Below are 21,651 nucleotides of genomic sequence, written 5' to 3'. Positions count from 1 at the left end.
AAGTAACAGTGAAATTAATATGTTCAAATGTAAAGGAAGGTCCTGTACAGATATATTGACAACAGATACATTTGCTGCATTTGAACATTCCAGGTGGGTCAGAAACATTGCAAACATTTCCTATTAAAAACTGTGAGTCTCTGTTCTCAAAAGAGCTCCTTAAAGTTTGTGTCCTTTTGTAAGAAAACACAGGCTGTCTACCCAGCAGTTCAGACATAGTAGGAGAGCTTGCAACAATATTCCAGTTGCTAGAAACAATGTTTCTAATAGCTTGCATGTCTCTGCAAAATGGAACTGGAAAGCTTAATGTTCTGTCTGCATTTAGTGTTGCTTTGTTGCTTAGGTTGGAAACCATACTTTAGGATAGGTTGAAATGAAACATGTCTGGCATTGGAAACTTCTTCTGTTACTTTTAAAATCAAGTTTCTGGGGTAGTGTTTTTGCAAAAAAAAAGTTCACAAAGAAAGTCAGACTCTTTCTTAAACTGCAGATTGTCACTAACCAACCTGGAAAGTCTAATGAACTGGCCTTTTAATACATTATATTTCATGCAGAAAGGGTGCTGGCTAGTAAATTCCAAGAAATTATTATGGTACGTATCCTTACGATAAATGTTAGAAGCCAGATACTTGTTATTGAAATCAATCAATATGGAAGTGTCTAAAAAAGACACTTTGCTTCCACATCCTGATTTTACAAAAGACAGGAAAGAAATACTCTTTTCCAAGGCTTCTATAAACAAGTCTAACTGCATAACTGTGCTGGTCCACACAAAAAAGATATCATCAATATATCTATGATACAGTCTTGTGAAATTATATCCAGGGAGGTGCACCAATGTTTCTCATTCTCAAGTGGCTAACACCAAGTTAGCATATGCAGGGACTATTTTTGACCCCACAGCCACTCCCTTAATCTGCTGAAAAATCTGTCCATTCAAAAGGCAAAAGTTGTTCTGTAAAACTATGCCTATCAAAGCGGTCAGTCATATTTTTTAAGAAGGGAATTTAGCATATTTAGACATGTAGAGTTTAATGTATTCCTTTAGTATACTGAGAGACAATGCCCAGTGTAACAAAAATACATTTTGAAATATCTAACTGTGCTAGAAATAACTCATTTAGGAACCCCCATGAGTCCCTAATGTAAAACAGAGTCTCTCGTCCAATCGGGTTCAATGACTATCAAGGCTGAGTAAATGGTGGTAATGACAGCTCTAGATTTAGACACAATCCCTTTGTTTACAAGCTGTGCAATATATAAAGTCTTTCTTACAACAGACACATGTTGGTCAAAAGTTAAGTGAGTGGCCACGCAAGTTCCACAATTTTTTCTAGGCTCATAATTCCTGAATAGCTCTCTGTAAGAGAATTAAATTCCCCTTAAAGTAAGAGAATTAAATTCCCCTTAAAGTAAGAGAATTAAATTCCCCTTAAAGTAAGAGAATTAAATTCACTTTATGCTTTCAGGCTTCTCTGGGAATCCACTCACAGTGAGAAATAAACTGAATCTGTACCTCCAAATTGATTTCTGATTATAACAGCCTATGCTACATAGGTTATACCCTGCCAAGGATAAAATAAATGTCCAGCTTCCAAAGTTTAAAGGTACCTTCCATGCACCCTAACCACTGGACAGCTCCATAAGAATGATATAATGTCAGTGGTTAGGGCATCAAACCTTCAGAGCTTTCTTGCCTCAAAGCCCTGCCAGATAAGTAATGCGCTAGGATCAAGGGAAAGGAAAAAATCCACACCCTAACATAAAACATAACAAAAGAATGTGGAGGGGTTGTTCTATTTGAACATCTACTGTTATAGTTAAGTTTACTTGTACAACTGTACTATGTTCATCATTAGATCACTGTTGCTGTAGCCCAAGCTATGTGATCAAATACCACAGCTTTAAAAGAATGGGGAGGCTGAAGAAAGATCAGAGTCCAGCAGCCCCTGGATAACAATCCTAGCAAAGCATTCTCTGGACCATGAAAAAGAATCTAGTTTGTAGTGCCTGGTAAAGGTGTGCACAGATAACCAAGCTGCTGTCTCTAGTATATTTCTAGAGTCCACCACTTTTCAAAAAGGCACAGAGGTAGCCAAAGCTCTGGTAAAGTGGGTCCTGACCTTGCTTCGAAGTGTCCTGTTATAGAGAAATTAACAGAAAGTAATAGCATGAGACAGACATTTAGAAATTGTATATTTTGATGTTGAATGGACTGAAAAAATGAATGCAAATAATAGTGTTTGACCTTGTTTACATTTGCATCAATGTTTCCTGATGCAAACATGCTGTTTTGCAAAGCAGTTTTGTATAGTATGCAGACTGACATAGTTTAAATCCATGGTGAGGAGTGGGGATGATCAGTGAATGCTATATAAGCTAGTGATATTAAAGTCAAAAGTATTACTTATTGGTCCTACTGTAATTAAGCTTTACACTATAACAAGATATTAAAAGCTGAAAAAAAGCAAAGTTAAAATTAATATAATGTGATCCTTTGCTTCTGTAAGGAAATGTAAATGTGTAATAAATATATTGTAAATAAAATTAAAAGATAATTTTGCCTGTTTCACAAAGATGGATATCTAGATAAATGTTCTTATTTTAAGCTACAGACATTTTTTAAGCAAAAATTCCTAAAATCAAGACAAAATGCTGAAACATATGAAAATGGTAGTTCTTTCTTGCATTTGCAAAGTAAAGTACAGCTGTGTACACTTACCATAAATGTAGATGTTCGTGTGTATTCACTGTTGCAGTCATCACCTGTGGATTATCCCTGCTGTGGTAGCCCTCGGCCGGCCTGAATACCTGAGTCAATGTTTTTCTGTGTCGGCTCCTGTCGCTTGCTGACTGACATCAGGGCGTCAGTGCTATAAAGCAAGGCAGCCAATGCCATTACATCAGTTTTTCTTGCTCTAACCAGTCAGAAGCCCAAGTAATATGGTAAAGAGTTATGTCTCCCTAAAGAAAGAAGATGTAAGGGGGAAGGAGGGAGGAAAACCAGGACTGCAACAGTGAATACACTCAAACATCTACATTTATGGTAAGTGTACACAACTGTACTATGTTCTTCATGTTTCACTGTTGTAGTCATCACCTGTGGGAGGATTCCCAAAGCTGTGGAGAGGGGTGGCTAGATTAGTAAGAGACCTAGGCCTGAGTCAGCAAGCCCTGCAGAACTGCAGAGGCAAACCCTGCCCTAGCCTTAGAAAATAGAGGTAGGTGGTAATGCTTGGTAAAGGTATGGAGAGAAGTCCAGGTGGCAGCTTCCAGGATGTCCCTTGTGGGAACTCCTCTGAGGAAAGCTGTGGAAGTGGAGGTTGCCCTAGTGGAATGGGTTTGAATAGATTTGGGGGGGGAGGTTCCCATGTAATCTGTAGACGAAATAGATACAGTGTGATATCCATTTGGAAATGGTTTGCTTGGAAATGGGCTTCCCCCTCTGCCTCTAAGGCAAAGTTGGCAAGTAGTTGGTCCATTTTCCTGAAGGGTTTAGTATGGTCCAGATAGTATCTGAGCTGTCTGTGCATGTTTAGTGAGTGCAAAATTATTTCCCTATTGTTTTGAGGGTTAGGAAAGAAGGTGAGTAGATGTATGGCCTGGTTGAGAGTCACATTAGATACCACCTTGGGCATAAAGGAGAGGTTAGTCCTCAGGGAAACCCTGTCTGCATGGAAAAAGATGAAAGGCTCAATGGCCATCAGTGCCTGAAGTTCTGAAACCCTTCTAGATAAGGTGATAGCTAGGAGAAAAGCAGTCTTCCAGGAGAGGAATCTTAGTTCTGCTGAAGCAGGAGGTTCGAAAGGTGGTAAGGTTAGTTTTTCCAAAACATAATTCAGGTCCTAGGCTGGCGTGGGTGGCCTTCTGGGAGGTCTGATATTAGAAGCCCCTCTTGTTTGATCAAAGGATGGAAGAACAGGGGCTGATCTGTGCCAAAATGAGCTGAAATGGCTGAGGCGTTGATTTTAATAGAAGAGAAGGAGAGGCCACTATTAAGTAGCTCCGCTAGGTAGTCCAGGATAAGAGGGATGGAAGGTTGAGAAGTACTGCCCCCTCTAGACTGGCTCCAGCAGCAGAAGCTTTTCCATTTTCCAGTGTAAGATTGTCTGGTGCTGGGCCTTCTAGCCACCTCTGATAATATCTAGGACCTGTTTGCTCAACTGGGGGACCCCTTGTTTGCCTTTAGAGTATTAGCCATGCTGACAATTTCAGAGTCTGCAAGCCTGGGTGCAGCACCCCCCCCCCCCCAGCTGAGACAGAAGGTCTGGCATCAGGGGAAGCTGCCTGGGAGGCTGTAGTGCCAGGCTGCAAAGTAAGGGGTACCACTGTTGTCTAGGCCAATCTGGAGCAATGAGGATGGCCTATGGTCTCTCCTCCCTTATTTTGATCAGTACCTTGGGAATAAGAGGCAGACGAGGGAATGCATACACAAAGAGGGTGTTCCAGGGGAAGGTCAAGGCAACCACCTTCCATCCTAGGTGGTGCAAGTCCCTGGTACAGAATTTTTTCAGCTGATGGTTGAGATGTGAAGCAAAGAGAGCCAACTCTGGAGTCCCTCACTCCTGAATGATATGTAGAAATATTTTTCCGTGGAGCTGCCATTTGTGGGGGTCCAGTAAGTTCCTGCTTAGGTGGTCTAACTAGGATGCTGCTGATCCCTGGTAGGTATTGGGCTATTAGGTGTAGTCCCGTGGAAGAGGCTGTCAGCCAGAGGCTCATGGCTAGCCTGCACAGAGGGCAAGATTGGGTCCCTCCCTGCTTGTTGATGTACCACATTACTGTGGTGGTGTCTGTTTTGATAAGGAGAACCCATTGCTTGAGATGGGGTTTGAACGATGTCAGAGCCTTTTGTATTGCCATCATTTCCTTCTGATTAATGTGTTAAGAAAGATGCTGGGCATCCCAAAGACCTTGGGTGCACCTGCCTTCTAGGTGAGCACCCCATGCAATGTTTGAGGTGTCGGTGGTAATGGTCTGTCCGGTAGGGCGAAGGGAAGACCCTTGTTCTTGGTACAGACCCCTGCCCACCAGAGAAACTCAGCCCTTATACAGGGGATCAGAGGGAGAGAGATCTTGAGAGTGCTGACACCAAAGGTTCTTTAGATACTACTGATGTTTTCTCATGTGAAGCCTGGCCAGACGAATTAGAAGGATGCAAGATGCCATGTACCCCAAGGCTTGCAGAAACTTCGCAGTGAGGTGACTTCTGGAAGCCAGCTCAGAAAAGTAGACAGGCAGGAAGCTCTGCTTTTCTGGGGATAAGAAGGCCATTTGGGATGCTGTGTTCAGCAGTGCTCCCAAGAAAATGATCTTCCTGGAGGGTGTTTGCTTTGATTTCTTCTCATTGATGGTGAACCCTAAGGAAGTTAGGAGGGTTTTGACAAGGAGGAGGGCCTGGAGCAGCTTTTCTTTGCACTCTGCCTGAATGAGGCAGTTGTCCAAAGAGAGTCTATATCACAACGTCGAAATAACATAAGTTTGAACGTTGTAATATCGAACCCTAAACTCCGAAACCCAATAATAACAAAAACACAGAACAGTAATTTTTTCCCAGGGGAAAAAAAATCACTGTTCCATGACAAAAATAAATAAATAAATCTTAAACTTAAACTAAAGTGGGGGGTTTCACCCCCCACACTCCCCACCCCCTACTTAAATACACCAACTCCGAGATCGCACCACAGTGGAGGAAATAGCAAAGCCCTGAAAACAGCCCACCGATTTTCTTTCCCTGGGAAAAAAATCAATGTGCCATGGCTTCGCTATTTTTGGATTTCAGACTTTTGGGTTCGATATTACAACGTTCGAACTTATACAAGTTCAACGTTGTAATATAGACCAATCCAGATAAGGGTAAAGCTGTATGTTTCCCTGTCTACAAAATGCTATGGCCGGGGCTAAGCATTTGAATACCATGGGAGCAGTAGATAAGCCAAAGGGTAGCACACAGAACTGAAAGTGTTGTGAGCCTGCTCTGAAGTGCAGGAATTTCCTGCAGGATTCAGCACACAGAACTGAAAGTGTTGTGAGCCTGCTCTGAAGTGCAGGAATTTCCTGCAGGATTCCCTTGTGGGGATGTGGAGATAGGCACCCTTTAGGTCTAGGGTCACTAACCAGGCATTTTTTGTCAGCATAGGCAGCAGCTGCTGCAAAGTTAGCATTTTGAAATTGGGGACCACCAGGGAGGTGTTCATAATGGATAGATCCAGGATGGGGCACCAAGTGTCCTCTTTTCTGGGAACAAGAATAGTCTGGAATAAAAGCCTTTGCCTGTTTGATCTGGGGGAACAGGTTCTACTGCCCCCTGGGATATGAGAGTTTGGACTTGTTTCAATGCCTCTGCCCACTGATTTGGAGGCAAGTCTGGGTTTCCTCTTGGAATTGGGAGTTTGTTGAAAGAGAATTTGTATCGCTGAAAAATTATCTTTAAGACCCATTGGTCCTTTGTTATTGAAAGCCAATCTTCTTTGCAGAGGGAGAGCCTTCCTCCTAGCTTTTAGTGAGTGAAAAGATGGCAGAGGAGAGAGAGGGAGTCATTGAGAGTTTTTGCCATAGAAGAATGGCTTAGAGCTCCCTGTCTTTGGGGGGAGGTGGTACACTGTTTGGTTCTCTGTTATCCCTGGGATATGGGCCTGGATGGTCTGTCCCTGCGGGGCTTACCTTGCCTCGGTCTGCTTGGTGGAAGAAAGGGCCAGTGCTTACAGGGAAAATTCCTGCTGAACCTAGGAAGTTGAACCTGAAAGAAATCTTTTACTGTTTACATAGATTTTGCTTTGTCTTCCATCTTTTTAAGCACCTCTTCTGCTTTTACTCCAAACAAGTGGTCCTTATCCAAGGGTGCATCAATTAATTTAGACTTGACATGATCAGGAAGAGGTTGTTCCTTCAACCATGCACGTCTCCTAATGACAGATCCTGACACTGCTGCCCTGCTTGAGGCTTCTAGGGCATCATCCACAGTGTAATGAGTGTTTGGCCACTTGACAAGTGGAGTGCAGTAAATCTGCTAACTCTTTCAAATTGGCACACTCAGGAAAGTTAGAAATCTTTTCTTTTAAAAGTTCCAAAGTGTGTTGTTGATATTTTAACATGTGGAACTGACAGTTGAGTGCGCTGATAACTAAGCTTGCAGAGGTGTATACTTTTTTACCCCATCTGTCCAGAGCTCTGGAATCCTTGTCAGAAGGAATATGATTCTTTGCAGAACTAGCCTTAGCTCCTTTAGGTCCCCATGTAATGACCTCCGTGTCTGCAGCATTATTTCTGTACAGGTAGTTCTGAGAATCCGGTACTCTGTAATACCTGTCAGGTTTACTGGGAGCAGGTGGGAGGGCATCAGTGTCTAAGCTGAATTCATGGAAAACATCATCCACCACTTCTAAGATGAGGGGGGTGGCTAGGGGGTCTGTGCTGAGGCAGATCTAGAAACTCTCTTAGTATTTTCTTGGACTGGGGGAAGTCTTGAGATTCCCAGTGGAAATGTTTCCTGAGGGTGTGAAGGGTTTCCCCAAAGGAAAGGTCTTCTGGTGGGGAGGCAGAAGGTATAGATTCCTCTGCATCTGAATCTTCATAAGCAGTCCAAGGTGGTTGTTCCTCTTTAAAATCTGCATAATCAAATTCCTCAGAATCCTGTTCTGTCATTATTTCAGGCGAAGGGTGTCTTTTCCTTTTAGAAGTAGTGGCTTGACTACACCTGATAGGGGAGATAAGATCCTCTGCCATTTTAAGTATTTGGGTTTGGGGTGGTGGAGCAGGAGTAAGACTGTGGCTAGAGGTAGATTTTGTAGGAGTGGCCTGGCTTCTAGGCCTAAGAGCATCCGTCAGTCTGAGAGAAACGGTAGTCGGATGAGAAGATGTCAGTTTTTGTCTAGAATCGGTAGTGCAAAAGGCCTCCTCAGAAGCCGGTGTTTGCGTTGCAGCTCCGGACCCAACAGAGGCAGAGACAACCAAAGGCTTGGAAGACGAAGAAGATTTCTGCGGCATACCAGACTCTGAAAGGGTCTTGTTAGAGGCCTGCGTAGATATCATATGATGCTGTGAAAGCGCCTCAATGAATTCTGGAGAACTGACAACCTGCTTAGCGTTAACGTCGTCGGAAGGTTTAGCCTTTTGTGGTCTGTCTCGATATTTATCTCTACATTTTTTAGTTATGTCTATGGTTTGTTGGCTGATGGATGCCATTTTGGAATGAGAAGGCTGAAGGCAAAAATACCTGTCTACAAAAAGAGCTCTACGACGAATGGTTCTCGCATTAAAGAGGACAGAGAACTGGCAATGGGGGATGTCGTGGTCTGGGTCTAAACAAGTGATGCAGTATGAATGGAAGTCTCGGTGTGGGATCTGCTTTCCACAGGTGAGATATTTGTTAACTTTTTCGGACATCAGTTAGTGCAAGAAAAAAGAATCCCCAATGGGGTAATTAGCTTTAGACGTTTTCAGCTGTAATTCGTACTCTGGTAGCAAACGACCGGCACATTTGCGAACTGCTTCTGCTATGGGCTCCACAGCAAGAAAGACTGATGTAATGGTGTCGGATGCCTTGCTTTATAGCACTGATGCCCTGAAGTCAGTCAGCAAGCGACAGCAGCCGACACAGAAAACAGTGACTCTGGTATTTTGGCCGGCCGAGGGCTACCACAACAGGAATAACCCACCCCATAGTGATCCCGTCCTCATTAGTAAAGATTAATTGTGGTGAATAATTTTTTACCAACCAATATATCATGGTCCTTCCATTCCACTTCTTCCTGGAGTAAGCCAGCAGGAACCTTGTTTCAGGCTTCTACGTAGGGCCCTCGGCTGATAGCCTAGTACCTACTCCAGGTAGAAATAGTGTGTTTTGTCACTGCTTTCCCCAGCGCACTAGGGTGAAAAGAAACAAACAATTGCTCTCGTCTCCTTGTCTGGGTAGAATCTTAGTTGTCTGTGAACATCAGGGGAATGCAGGACTCATTCACTGTCATTCTGGAGATGTGGAGAAAAGGTGGGGAGGTGGATACACTGGTTCAGTGACAGTTTACTGACCACCTTAGGAATGAAAGACAGGTTAGTCCTTAGGGTCACTCTATCCTTATGTAAGATTAAAAAAGGTAGGGTGGCCATAAGGGCCTGGAGCTCTGACACTCTCTTGGCTGAAGTTAAGGCCACCAAAAGCATAGTTTTCCAAGTGTTATATTTCAGAGAAGCTGTAGCTGCTGGTTCAAAAAGAGCAACAGTGAGCTTCTCTAAAACTTAGTTCAGGTCCCATGGTGGTGGAACTGGTCTCCTGGGGGGCTTGAGGTGGAGTACTCACTTTAGAAATAACTTCACTAGACATTGGGAGGCAAGAGGAGGGTCAAGAGGCAGACAAGCAGAAATAGCAGCCAGGTGGGCCTTAACAGAAGACTATGCCAGCCCTGCCTGCAACAATTCACACAGATAGGAGAGCACTAAGGGGACCTCTCCTTGAAATGCATCTAGCTATCTTTTAAGACACCAAATAGAGAGCCTTTTCCATTTGGACAAATGAAATCTCCTAGTATTGGGTTTCTTGGCCTCCTGCAAGACATTAAGCACATCCTCTGTGTTTGAAAGGGATCAAAACTATCACCCACAGGGTTGGGTTCAGAGATCCCAAGTGGGGGATGGATTAAGGATCCCTTGTCCTGTGTGAGAAGGTCCACTCTGTGAGGTAACTTGTGATGATTGCCCCTGGCTAAATGCAGGAGGAGGGGGAAACCAATGCTGTCTTGGCCAAAAGGGAGTCGCCAACAAGATTTTGGTTTGCCCTGCTGGATTTTCAACAGAACTTTTTGTAAGAGTTGGAGGGGGGTGTGCATAGAGAAACATCCCCTTCCATGAGATAGAAAAGGCATTCGGTACCCTCGATGGGGGCTGGGTGCCCTGGTACAAAAGTGTGGAAGTTGTCTCTTCAGAGGGGAGGTAAACAGATCTATTTGTGGTGTACCCCACCTGTGGACTATGTCCAGGAACACATCCCTGTGTAGCATTCATTTGTGGGATTGTGACATGAACCTGCTCAAGGTGTCTGCCTGAGTGTTCTGAGCTGAGGGAATGTAGATTGCCTGCATGGTGACTCCATGATGGGCCAACAGTTCCCAGATCTGGAGTGCATATATGCATAGCAAATAAGATTTTGTTCCCCGTTTGTTCACATATCAGAGAACTGTAGTATTGTCTGTGAACAACTTCAAGGGGCCTTGCTTCAGAATGTGTTGGAAGGCCCTCAGTGTAAAGATGATGGCCCTCATTTTTCAGATGTTGATGTGTTCCCTCTTGAAGGTGCCTGTCCATGTGCCTTGCACCTTCAAGCTGCCCATGGCAGCTCCCCAACCCAGGTCTGAGGAATCTGTGCACATCTCCTGGACTGGAGTGAGGGGTTGTAAGAGACTTGATCCATCCACCAAAGGATCTCGTTCCTTAGGCATGGTAGGAAGGGAATGGTGTGGTCCAAGGGGTGCGAGTGTTGAGTCCATGTGGACCTCAGGTACCACTAAAGCTTCCTCATGTGGACTCTTGCCAATGGAAACATGGGTACAGTAGAGGACATATGTCCTAACAGTCTGAGATATTCTTTTGCTGCCATTGCAGTGGTGTGGAGGACAGACAGATATTCCTTCAGGTTTTTCACCTTTTAGGGTGGAAGGAATGCTCTCATAACATCTGTCCTGATTTTGCACCCCAGGAGAACTTGGTCCTGGGAGGGGTTTAGTTTGGATTTGAGGAAAATGATGTTGAAACCCAGAGACTTCAGAACAGAAATGACTTTTTGGAGATGGATTTGTAGGGAAGTGGGGCAATCTGCCTGGATCAGGAGGTCATCCAGGTATGGAAACATCTGAATCCCTTGGATCCTGCAATAGGCTATAACTGGAGCCAGACACTTGGTAAATACTCTTGGAGCAGTAGATAGCCCAAAGGGTAAAACAGAGAATTGAAAATGTGAGGAACCCACAGACAAGCATAAATACTTCCTGTAATTGGGCCTTCTGGGGATATGCAGATATGCATCTTTGATGTCCAAAGAGGCCATAAATGCCTGAGGTATTAGCAGGGGGAAAACAGTCTGGAGTGTAAGCATCCAAAAAGTGGGTAGTTGTGGAATGCCTCTTAAGGAGTGAGGAATGATCCAAGTCATGAAGTAACCCTTTTCTACAACTGGCAAGACCCACTTGTCTGAGGTAATGCTTTGCCAGACAGGAGGACAGTGAGAGTCTTTGGGATAGGGGAATGGCGGTTTCTGAGTTGGAGTCTGAGCAGACCTGGAAGGTGGCTGCTGCTTCCTGGAGCTCTTTTTGCTCCTAGAATGAGGAGTAGGAGCAGAATGTTTTCTGATAGACTGTGCCTTTCTGGGATAACCCCTATGGAATTTAGGGATTGGAGACATGAACAAATGCTATAAGTCCTGTAACTCTTTCCTTTTTTGCTGAAGGGTCTTGAAAAGCTCTACCATATTGGCCCCAAAAAGGGCAGAATTGTTCATGGATGTGCTTAGCCCTGATATCGTCAGGTAGGGATTGGAGTTTCAGCCAAGAGTACCTCCTAAGCACTGAGGCAAAAGCTACAGATCTGACCGAGGCCTCCGCAGCATCATAACTGCATGTGATCGAGTGTCTTGTCACTTGAGAGGATAAGGAGATGAGGTTAGATATTTAGACTTAGTAGCGAGTCTGGGAGAACAGCCAAAAGTTTAGAAACCTGAGTCAAAAGGGCCAGGGTATAATTAGACATGTGTATCTAGTAGTTAACAGCCCTAAAGGCCAAAGTGGCAGAGGTATATCCCTTTTTGCCAATGCATTCCATAGTCTTATTGCCCTTATGAGTTGGAAGGACAGAAGTGAAAGATAGTAGTCTGAAGGGCTTCTCTGCAGAGACTGAAATGGTGTCAGGGTCAGCAACAGGACATTTAATCAGACATTTGGCCCCTTCAGGGACCTTATAAAACCTGACAGACATGATAGGGCTGGGGGTTGGGATTCAGAATTTTTAGAGGCTGAATTGAAGACGTCTAAACAGGCTGGTGAGACTGCTGGAATGGAAGAAGGTGAAGGGGCGTCCATTTGCAAGAGTTCATAATACCTCTTCTAAACCTCAATCATTTCAGTGGAGTTCCACTTAAAGAACTCTCTCATTCGAGAGACGGTTTCTCCAAACGTGAGTTCCTCTCCAAAGGAGTCTGTCTCAACAGAGTCCTCCTCTGAGTAGGCATACCCAAGAGGGGAAGACATTTGACAGGTACAGGAAAGGGAGTCCTCTGAAGAGGAATCTGAAGAGCCTTCAGCTTCAAGTGGAAGAGGATCTTCAGTCTGAGGTCTAGGACTGATAACCGGAGGGGCAGACAGAGGGGAAGCAGCCATGAAGGCATTAAATAAGCTCTGGAAGAAAGCTTGCCAGTCAGGCAGTCTTTCAGAAGATGGAAAGACATGTTTTGTCTTTTGTTTTCTTTTTAAGGAAGAGATAGGCCTGGAAGGTGTAGGGCCTAGGTTTAGACGGTTGTATACCAGTGGAAGGGTCAGTCTGGACATCCATTGAATGCTGAGGTTCCCAATCGTCATCAAGGCCCAACATCTGCATAACCTCCACAGACATGCTTTCAGCCCTAGGTTCTATGGCCTCCAAAAGGGTACCCTGCTATGCCTGAATCGTCTGGTTTCGTACATTCCTCCAGGTGAATGTCAGCCAAAGGGGAAACGTCAGGTGGAGGAGGTGCAGCAATAGGTTCAGGCCTGGAAACTTTGGTTTTCTTTTTTGGTGGCTCAACGGTCTGACTGGACGGCCCTTCCATCACCAGAGCCAGGCGTTTAAGATGCTGGTTTTCCAAACAGATGTTTAAGGTGTGCAGACAGCTGCGAAGAGTCTTAGGAATGAAAGTCTGACAAATCGTGTAGGTTTTATGGTCGTGATTGGGCCATAGGAAAAAAAGGCAGAGGTCGCGGGCGCCCTTATGGAGAATCTGATGTCCACACCTACACTTTCCTTTCCTAGATGATATGAACCTGAGCAGGCATGCACTGACCAAAAAAAAAAAAAGAAGAAAAAGAAAGGCCCTAACAGGGTACTTATCTTAAACATGAAAGATCCAACAGCAGGATGAGATGACGTTCAACTGTCGGCAAAGAAGTTCACTTTTATGGCCCACGCACTCTACGGCCAATATCAGATGTCCCACGCACCTCGCAGTGACTAAAGCTTTTGTATACTGGCTGGATGTTTGGACAGAAGAGCAGAGGATAACCCAAAGGTTATGAATACCGCAACATGTGAACGGAAGGGCATCATATAATTATCTACAATGTGATGGGTAAGACCAATCTACAGTCACATGGGATAGGTTATTTTGAGCACAAAAACTGAAATTGGCTAGGAATCTAAGAGGTTAGAAAACTTTGGGCAAAGAGAACAGAAAGGCAAATTACAAAGCAACAATGGAAAGAAATCTGTATGGATCCCAAGTACAGGATTTTTCACAGGGGTATTTACATATATATTTATAATGCCAAGTAAACTTCAGAAGATTTTTCTCAAGTAGAAAGCAAATGTTCTAAATATGACACGAAAGAGAGAGGAAATTAAGAATATGTTTTTTTGGGAACATAACAAGTTGGTAGATTTTAAAGATACCCAAGAGACTACTTTGACAGAAATGTTGAGGAGACACATTTCAGTAACTAAAGAAATTATTATTTTGAGCTGGAATATAAGATTTAAAAAGCATTGCATTGTACTGTATCATCACTTTTAATAGACAACCCCTTCTCCTCATCATGCTACACAGACAACATACTACTACAAAATGAAAATGTAGTCAGGGACCTAGGTACTTGGCTGATAGCTGCAACTTTTTTGACCATAATGTGACAACAGCTGTCAGGAAATTCTTTTATTAAGCCCAGCTAATTGCCAAAGGAATATCATCAAGGTGTAAAGAGGTAACCACTGTCTTATACTCAGTGATATATACTTATAAACAGTGATCAGGTCATTTATCAAGTATAATGTCCCATTTGGGATGTATCTCAATAAACATATCAAACTATTAGAAAGACCCCAAAAGTTCCTAACAAAAAAGAATAAAGGCCCAAAGTCCCTGAGCTATCAAGAGAAGTTGGAAGTTCTACCTCTTTATTCAGCGCCTTATAAATACTTGAGGGAAGACTGAGGTCTTGTTTAAAACAACATTAGAAACCCAATTGTCTTGGACCTACTGTTTTTTGCAAGTTCAATATCCATACCAGTACTAGAATCAGGGACCTAAATATTCACCAACAGGCAACTATAACATGGCTGAGTGTCAGTGTTTCTGACCAGTGCCTCCCAAACCTCTGAAATAAACTTCTACTGCATGTTATACAGTAAGACTCACCATCTTCCATTAAACAAGATGACTGGATAGGTATCCACACATTTACTTCAGGATTGGCTGGTATGACCCTCCTGTAGAAATGAGGTGCTGCCTGAAGGTGGGTATCGGCAAAGTGTGAAGAGTCACAACACTCAGTGGCCTTGCAATATCTATGAATCTGAATAATGCCATTGGCAAAAAAAATAAATAAAAAAAACTGCTATGAAATGAAATCAAAATCTAAAACAATTGTAATGGAAGTTTTGAATAACGCAAAGGAGACAAAAGAACTGAAAAATGAGATCTTTAGAAAAGGGAAGGAACAAATTTCAAAGAAATAAATGGAATCTGTTGAAATACATACATAAGCCCCAGAAGGAGAAGTGAGGTTTGAGGGAAGGCAGGCATTGAGCAATTTACGTAATACTGGTATGAATGCTTTCTGTTAAAAGAAAACAGTTATGCAACACTGTAGGATAACATTAAAAACTTAATAGCGTGTTTGTATTCTCTGAACTCTTACATCTCTTTTTTAATGTATATGAACTCTAGTTGCAATTTAAAATTAAGTAATTTAAAAATGCTTAAAACAATATGAAAGAACAAAGCAGAAATAAAGAATCTATCACAAGGGCAACTGTAAAACTCAGAAATGTAGTAATTTTCAATAAAAATGACTAAACAATGGAGAAAGCCAGAGAATGTGAGGAAATAATACTTAGGAAAAAACTGTGATAGAAAGACAATTTTCATTATAAGACTGCAGACTCAAAAACAGTAGAATAATTCCTGAACACTTTGGATAAAAGCAATGCTACAATGGCAGCATAATGCAGGCTATTGGCTAGAAGCAATGTATCCAGAAAGCTAGACTATGGGCAGACTGGGTGTCCAACAAGTCATACATGAACTCAACTGCTATTTATACCCTCAACACAAAACTACATACAGTACATGAACCAAGATAAGGAATTTAACCATAATACTAGCAGAGAGAGATTGACTGCCCAAGTGTAATACTACTGACATACAGAGTAGATAATTTCAATACTGATTTCTTAAGATGCAGTAAACTAAATCACAAATAAACATTACCTTTTTAGTTAAAGCTTTTGGTAGTGTTCCAAACTGTGGTCCTTCAAGTCTTTCCACTGTATTATTAATGTCAGACGGCACAGATTCCGTTCGTCTTATCTTTGGTGCTGAAAAAGGCAAGCTTCTGTTAAAAAAATATAGTAACTTCCATCTTGAAACATTTTTGTTCTCTAAGGAAGTTTGTCATTCCACGTAAAATGGTTTCAAAGAAATGGGAAAAAACTGCTTACCAGGTAATGGATTTGGAATAAATGATATTCGACATGGAGGTGCCTCCTTTGTGCATTTGTTATGGCACTTTAACCTGTAAAATTTAGGATATGGTTAACATATTGAAAAATACAGATTAATACTTGGATACACATTTTAGAAAAATTTAGTGATTAAAAAATTAAAATGTTTATTTTCAAGGATGAACTGAATAAGCCATGTCACAGTCCCAATGCTACAACTACTTCTCATATACCAGGGACACAGATGATATAAAACAGCAACGCATGCCAACATGTCCTGTACAGATGGGAACAGTAAATCTCAGCACTGCTCATCAAGATTCTGGTAAAAACGATATGCTACATTGCCCCACTGCCCACTTTAGAAAGTAATGAATGTGCCATAATGCTCTTTAACACACTAAGCATTCAGCATGATTCCAGATTACTGGCCTTCACTCCAAAAGTATCAGATCTCTACTTAGAACCAACACACCCAGGTCTCACTCAGTAACAAGACCGCATATCTTTACAGTAATTCTAAATGAAACAGCAAAAAAAAGACTCGTAAATCAACACATATTGACACTATACAAATACCAATACCATAATATGTCAAAACAGTCTTCTCAGAGTTGACAGCATGCTGCTGAAACACATTTTTTAGTGCAGAACATACTGCAGTCGGTATTACAGCCAAGATAATTCTCATATCTAATCACCACCACAAACATTTTCCAAATCATAAATATTTACTCATTTATTCATTATTTAATAGTAATTTCCTGACTCACTTTCGCCATATGGTACCTATAAAATTATTTTTGTCCAGAACACATGAAATAAACTTTATCAAAGCACTATGCAAATACTTTTTTAATGTACAAAGACCAGCATTGTACCAAAAAAGTTGGTGAAACAAAGTAACAATTGATAAAGAAAACTAAACTGAATCAGTTGTTTCTCAGCAACCAGTCTAAAACACAACAGTTTATAAACTGGCATATTTTCATGTTGATTATAGTCCACTTTCAGAAAGTAAATCTTCTTTTGTACTACAGATACATGCAGAACAATATACACAAAGAAATCTTACTCACAGCTGGGTGCTGCTTCAACATTTACAGACAACAACACATAGGTTCATAGGAGGTTACTAGGCTAATAGCTTAAGAGCCCTTACAAGCTTAAGCAATATAACCCAATTTTACTCAATATATGGCCCATAGGAGCAAGAGGATGGCATGGATTTGTGCCTATGCCTTGAGTATCTTACAGACTGCCCCTGTCCATAAGGGACATAAGCACTACCTCAATGTGTGAATTTGCGATTACCCATCTACTGATCCAAACTGCATTTGAAGAGAGCCATGGAAGGGCTCTGCTTAACGTAAACAGGAGATTTGTTCCAAAGGACGCGCAATCTCTGAGACACATCTATATCTCCAGCATGTTTTGTCTGAGTCACTAAGTTTAGATCCTTAGATTGGGTGACACTCGTGCTGTTTGACTTGCGGATGTGTAGCAGCTCCATCAGGGCTGAATTTGTAAGTGTCATGTAGGTCAGGCATAGGTCCCCCCTCAACAGTCAGTAGGAGACACAATAAAGAAATAGGGCTAGTCTATGTGCAGAGGAAATGTTGTTTATACCACATATTTTCTTTGTAAGAAACCTAAGAGGTCACTCCAGCTGCTGTAAATGCCTACCCAAGTACATGCCAAATGGCGCACTTCTTTTTTAAAACATGAAACATCTTTAATAAATTATCACTGATGACGTAGGCAATCATAAATTTATATAAATAAAAACAAATTGCATTAACACAATCCCAGCTGCAAGCCTTTTACATCACAAGTCCTAGTAGTACAATTCTAACTGAAAACATTATACATCACTTATAATATACCCAATCATTGTCAGATAAACATTACACAGCTCATTCAATTCCTACCTTCTTTTAAAATTTATTCTTCCGCTGTATGCATTGTTCCCACAGTTCCCATTTTTTCCTATGTAATTTGCACATACCCCTTTTTTAGAGATCCCAGTTCCAGTTGTTTTATCTCTGTTACTATATTTACTTCTAGTACAGCTGGTTTAGATTTCAATTTCCATTTTCTAGTAATTGCTTTTTCGGGGTGGCCACAGTGGTGCAGCGGTTAGCTTTGTCACCTCACAGCAAGAGGTTCTCCGGTTCGATCCTCGGCTGGGATGCCTTCTGTGCGGAGTCTGCATGTCTTCCCTGTGGTCGTGTGGGTTTTCTCTGGGTGCTCCGGTTTCCTCTCACATACCAAAGACATGCTGTGGGTGGATTGGACACTCTAAATTGGCCTTAGACATGAGTGTGTGCATGTGTGTGTGCCTTCCGTGGAAGGTTGAGCACCTGGCTGGCAACTCGACACTGTAAAACTCTACTGCCAATCATGTGCGGACAGGTGATCCACTGTGGCAACCCCTAACCAGGAAAAGCAAAAGAAGAAGTAATTGCTTTTTTGGCAGCTACCAGAATTAGACTTAGCAAGTCCTTACTATGTCTAGGTCATTCCAATTCTGCATCATTCCTCAGAAAAATAATTTCCCTAGTTACATCAATTTGCTCACTCAGCATCTCTGACAGAGTAGTCAGCAGGGAATTTTTTGAAGTCTGCCAACTCATTACACTCCCAGAAAATATGTTCCCAATTATCTCTTTCTTCCCCTTCACACTTACAACATTTACTGTCTATCTGAAGAAAAATTCTCTGGAATCTATTGGGGTATAAAAATATCTATGTAAACATTTCCAAGCAAAAATCCTAAATCTTCTAGACTGTGTTGTATATTTGGGAGACATACGTATATTCCCCGTTGTTTCTTTGTGAATTGCTTATCCAATCTCTCTTCCCAATCCTTTCTAACCTCCTCTGATTGGTTCTTATAATTATCATGAAATATTTTACATGCTCTACTAATTATTCCTTTTTTAATGGCAGCTTCTGTTCTACATTCTATAAAAAAAACTGTACCAGTGCTGGTCTTATATTTAGGACCCTTCTATTTCTTTCTCTTTGCCTATACTCTGATATCAATCCTCGATAAGGTAGGCAATGTTTAACCTACAATCCAAATAAATTCTTGGCATCTTCCCATTCTATTACATTTCCCTCTCTAGTTATTTGCTCCCAATACCTTGGATCCTTTCCTGATTTTCTCCAATAAATTCCAGCCCCCTCTTGCCTATTCTGTGTATCCATAATTGCAGTCATCCCTAGTGGCAGAATCTCTATCCCCATTCCCATGTTGGTTTAGTTCTTAGAATACTTTCTGCTACTTTATAAATATCATATTGTGTTGTGATTATTGTTATTCTCCTTTAAGATCTGCATCTAAAACCCACTCTCTATTTCTTTTTTGAGCTTCCCCCATTTCATCATCAACCCTTTCCACTCTGAGTTATAGATTTCTGCTTGTGATATGTATAGGAAATTAATTGTGTTGCTCTGAAATACCCCTTCAAATCGGGTAATCCCAATGTGCCCTGTTCTATTGGTTCATAGGTTCATAGGTGTGTACTAGGCTAATGGCCCTGGTGCCTTTACAAGCCTAGCCCATAGGATTACCCTGACATCATGCCACCCGACCTTAGTTCCTAGTGCCTCTATCAAGTAGAGCCACTGGAGTGATCCCCCGGGGTGAATTTTCTATTTCCCATCCACTCATCAAGATTTCTCTTGAAGAAGGCCAGTGAGGTGCTCTGCTTGACATGTATGGGAAGTCTATTCCATAGCATGGGCAGTCTCTGAGTTATGAACCTGTCCCTCCAGTATGTTCTGTTGATTGTGGTAATGAGGTTGAGGTCTCTGGAGCATGTGGTGCGGAGGGATTGGGATTCTTTAGAGGTAGCATTTCTAGCAGAGCTGGGTCAGACATGGCTTTGTAAGTCAAGCAGAGATCGCCTCTAAGTAGGCGATATGAGACAGAGAATAGTTGGAGTTTTTTTGAGTCTGTCCATATAGGACAAGTGTTTAAGGCTTAGGATCCTCTTTGTGAGGTACTTTTGTGGCCTCTCCAGTTGTTGCAGGTGTCTAAGTGAGGTACATGCCAAATGGGGCATTGTACTCGATGACTGGCTTAATGAGGGAAGAGTAGAGGGAGACAATGACCTCTTTCTTCCTGGATGCAAAACCCTTAGTAATGACATGTGCCACATAGAAGGACTTTCTGACTACAGTGGCAACGTGGTGGTCTAAAGAGAGGTTGCTATCAACCTGTGTTCCCAGTTCTCTTATAACTCCTTCTGTGTTCAGTGGACTACTATCAATGTGGTAATTCAAGGAAACCGGGTTTTTCCCAAGGGGGATGACGACACATTTTTTGGCACTGAGCTTAAGGCCATGGTTCTGACACCAGTCGTTGCTGTCATTGAGGCCTTTCTGTAGGATGTCAACATCACCTGGGGAGTTAATAATAGCTCCCAACTTGCAATCATCTGTGAACTTTGTCAGCCAGAGTCCCTTCCTGTTGACCTGGACTTCAGAGAGGTAGATACCAAACAGGAGAGGACCCAGGACCGAACCCTGTGGGACTCCTCTCGTGACTGGTCAGACTTGGAGTCAGCTACTTTCAGACTGTGGGTTCTATCTGTGAGACAGTTTGCAACCCACCTAGTGATATAGGGGTTGTTGCCTAGCTTAGTGAGTTTTTCTGATTCATGAGTGGGGAATGGTATCAAAGGCCTTGGCCAGATCAAGGTAGGCTGTATGAACCAACTTGCCTTCATCCACAGCTCTGGTGACTGACTCAAAAAAGTCGACCAAGTTGAGCAGGCATGATCTACACTTCACAAAACCAAACTGTTTAGGAGCCAGAGTTTGGAGATTCCCTATATCCTTGTTTATTAGGTCCATGATGATGCATTCCATAGCTTTGCATATCAGATTTGTCACGCTAATTGGGCGATAATTCCCGGGGTCTGTAGTTGCTCCACTTTTGTGGAGAGGGATGACTGTAACAGTGCGCCATTTGGTAGGGACAAAGCCTGAGATGAGGCTGTGATAGAACAGGGCACACAGGTGAGGTGCCAGTTCACTCTGTAGTTCATGTAGAACACAGCCAGGGATATTGTCAGGTCCCATAGAAGCTGTATTCTTGGCCTTGGACAGTGGTGTTTTAACCTGTACAGCAGTAATACTGGGTGCCTGGCAATCTACTGGTATTGTGATTGGGGGGGGAGAGAGGGGTAAAGTTAGCACTGAGTCAGTCGGCCAGTATATTAGCAATATCCATTGGCTTGGTATAGGAGGTACCATTGTGCAGTAGCTCAGAGCAAATCTGGTTATTGCTGTGGAGATTCTTTACATAACTATAGAAGGCCTTCTGGTTGTCTTTACTATCTGCTGCATTTCTATTTTCATAGCTAGCTTTAGAGAATTTGATGAGGGATCTCAATCTTTTGTTGAGGTTGATAAGGGAGTTTTTCCAGTCTTGGGACTTCACCTTATTCTGCAGCAGTTTCCTGCTTCTGTTGTAGAGTTTGTTTATGGCAGGGGACCACCAGATTGGCCTCCTTTTTTTTTTTGAGGAGAGCATTTTAGTTCTATTGGGTATTGTGAGATCCATGCATTTGTGTACATGTTCATACAGTGCATTGGTGTATGATTCGGTGGTCATGCAACTATTGTCCATTTGCATGGGGGCCATGAAGTTAGCCACCTTTGTTTTTAGGAGCCCAAAGTTAGGTTTGGAGAAGTTTTTCATGGTGGTTACCTTTATGGGGGGAGGGGGGATGTGGATTTCCAAGGTGATTAGTTTGTGGTCAGATCTAAACAGGGAGAAGTTGACTATTGGTGTAGAGCAACGGTCGCCCATGTTAGTAATGACCAGGTCAAGGATGTTTCTACCTCTAGTGGGGGTAAGAACGAGCTGGTCCAGAGCATTGGAATTAATGGCGTCCAGAAAGCATTGGGCAAGTGTATTGGTACACGAGTAGTTTTCCCAGTTAATGGAGGGGAAGTTGAAGT

General features: G+C 42.4%; 1 protein-coding gene across 7 annotated transcripts in view; it reads right to left on the bottom strand.

The window, feature by feature from the left end:
• Window positions 1-21,651, bottom strand: part of KSR1 (kinase suppressor of ras 1) — a 1,687,803-nt gene that overhangs the window by 570,443 nt on the left and 1,095,709 nt on the right. For all 7 annotated transcript variants that reach the window (XM_044054644.1, XM_044054643.1, XM_044054646.1 and 4 more), the window contains exons 8-9: window positions 15,670-15,743; window positions 15,440-15,546 (exon numbers count right to left, since the gene is read on the bottom strand). In XM_044054644.1, coding sequence (XP_043910579.1) covers window positions 15,440-15,546; window positions 15,670-15,743 — 181 coding nt within the window. The remainder of the gene's footprint in view (window positions 1-15,439; window positions 15,547-15,669; window positions 15,744-21,651) is intronic.

Source organism: Protopterus annectens, chromosome 13.part0 (genome assembly GCF_019279795.1).
Source record: "Protopterus annectens isolate FY-2018-M chromosome 13.part0, PAN1.0, whole genome shotgun sequence".
In the NCBI taxonomy this organism is placed as follows: domain Eukaryota; kingdom Metazoa; phylum Chordata; order Ceratodontiformes; family Protopteridae; genus Protopterus; species Protopterus annectens.
Note: the sequence above shows the minus strand (reverse complement) of the source record. Positions and strands in the feature narration are given on the sequence as shown.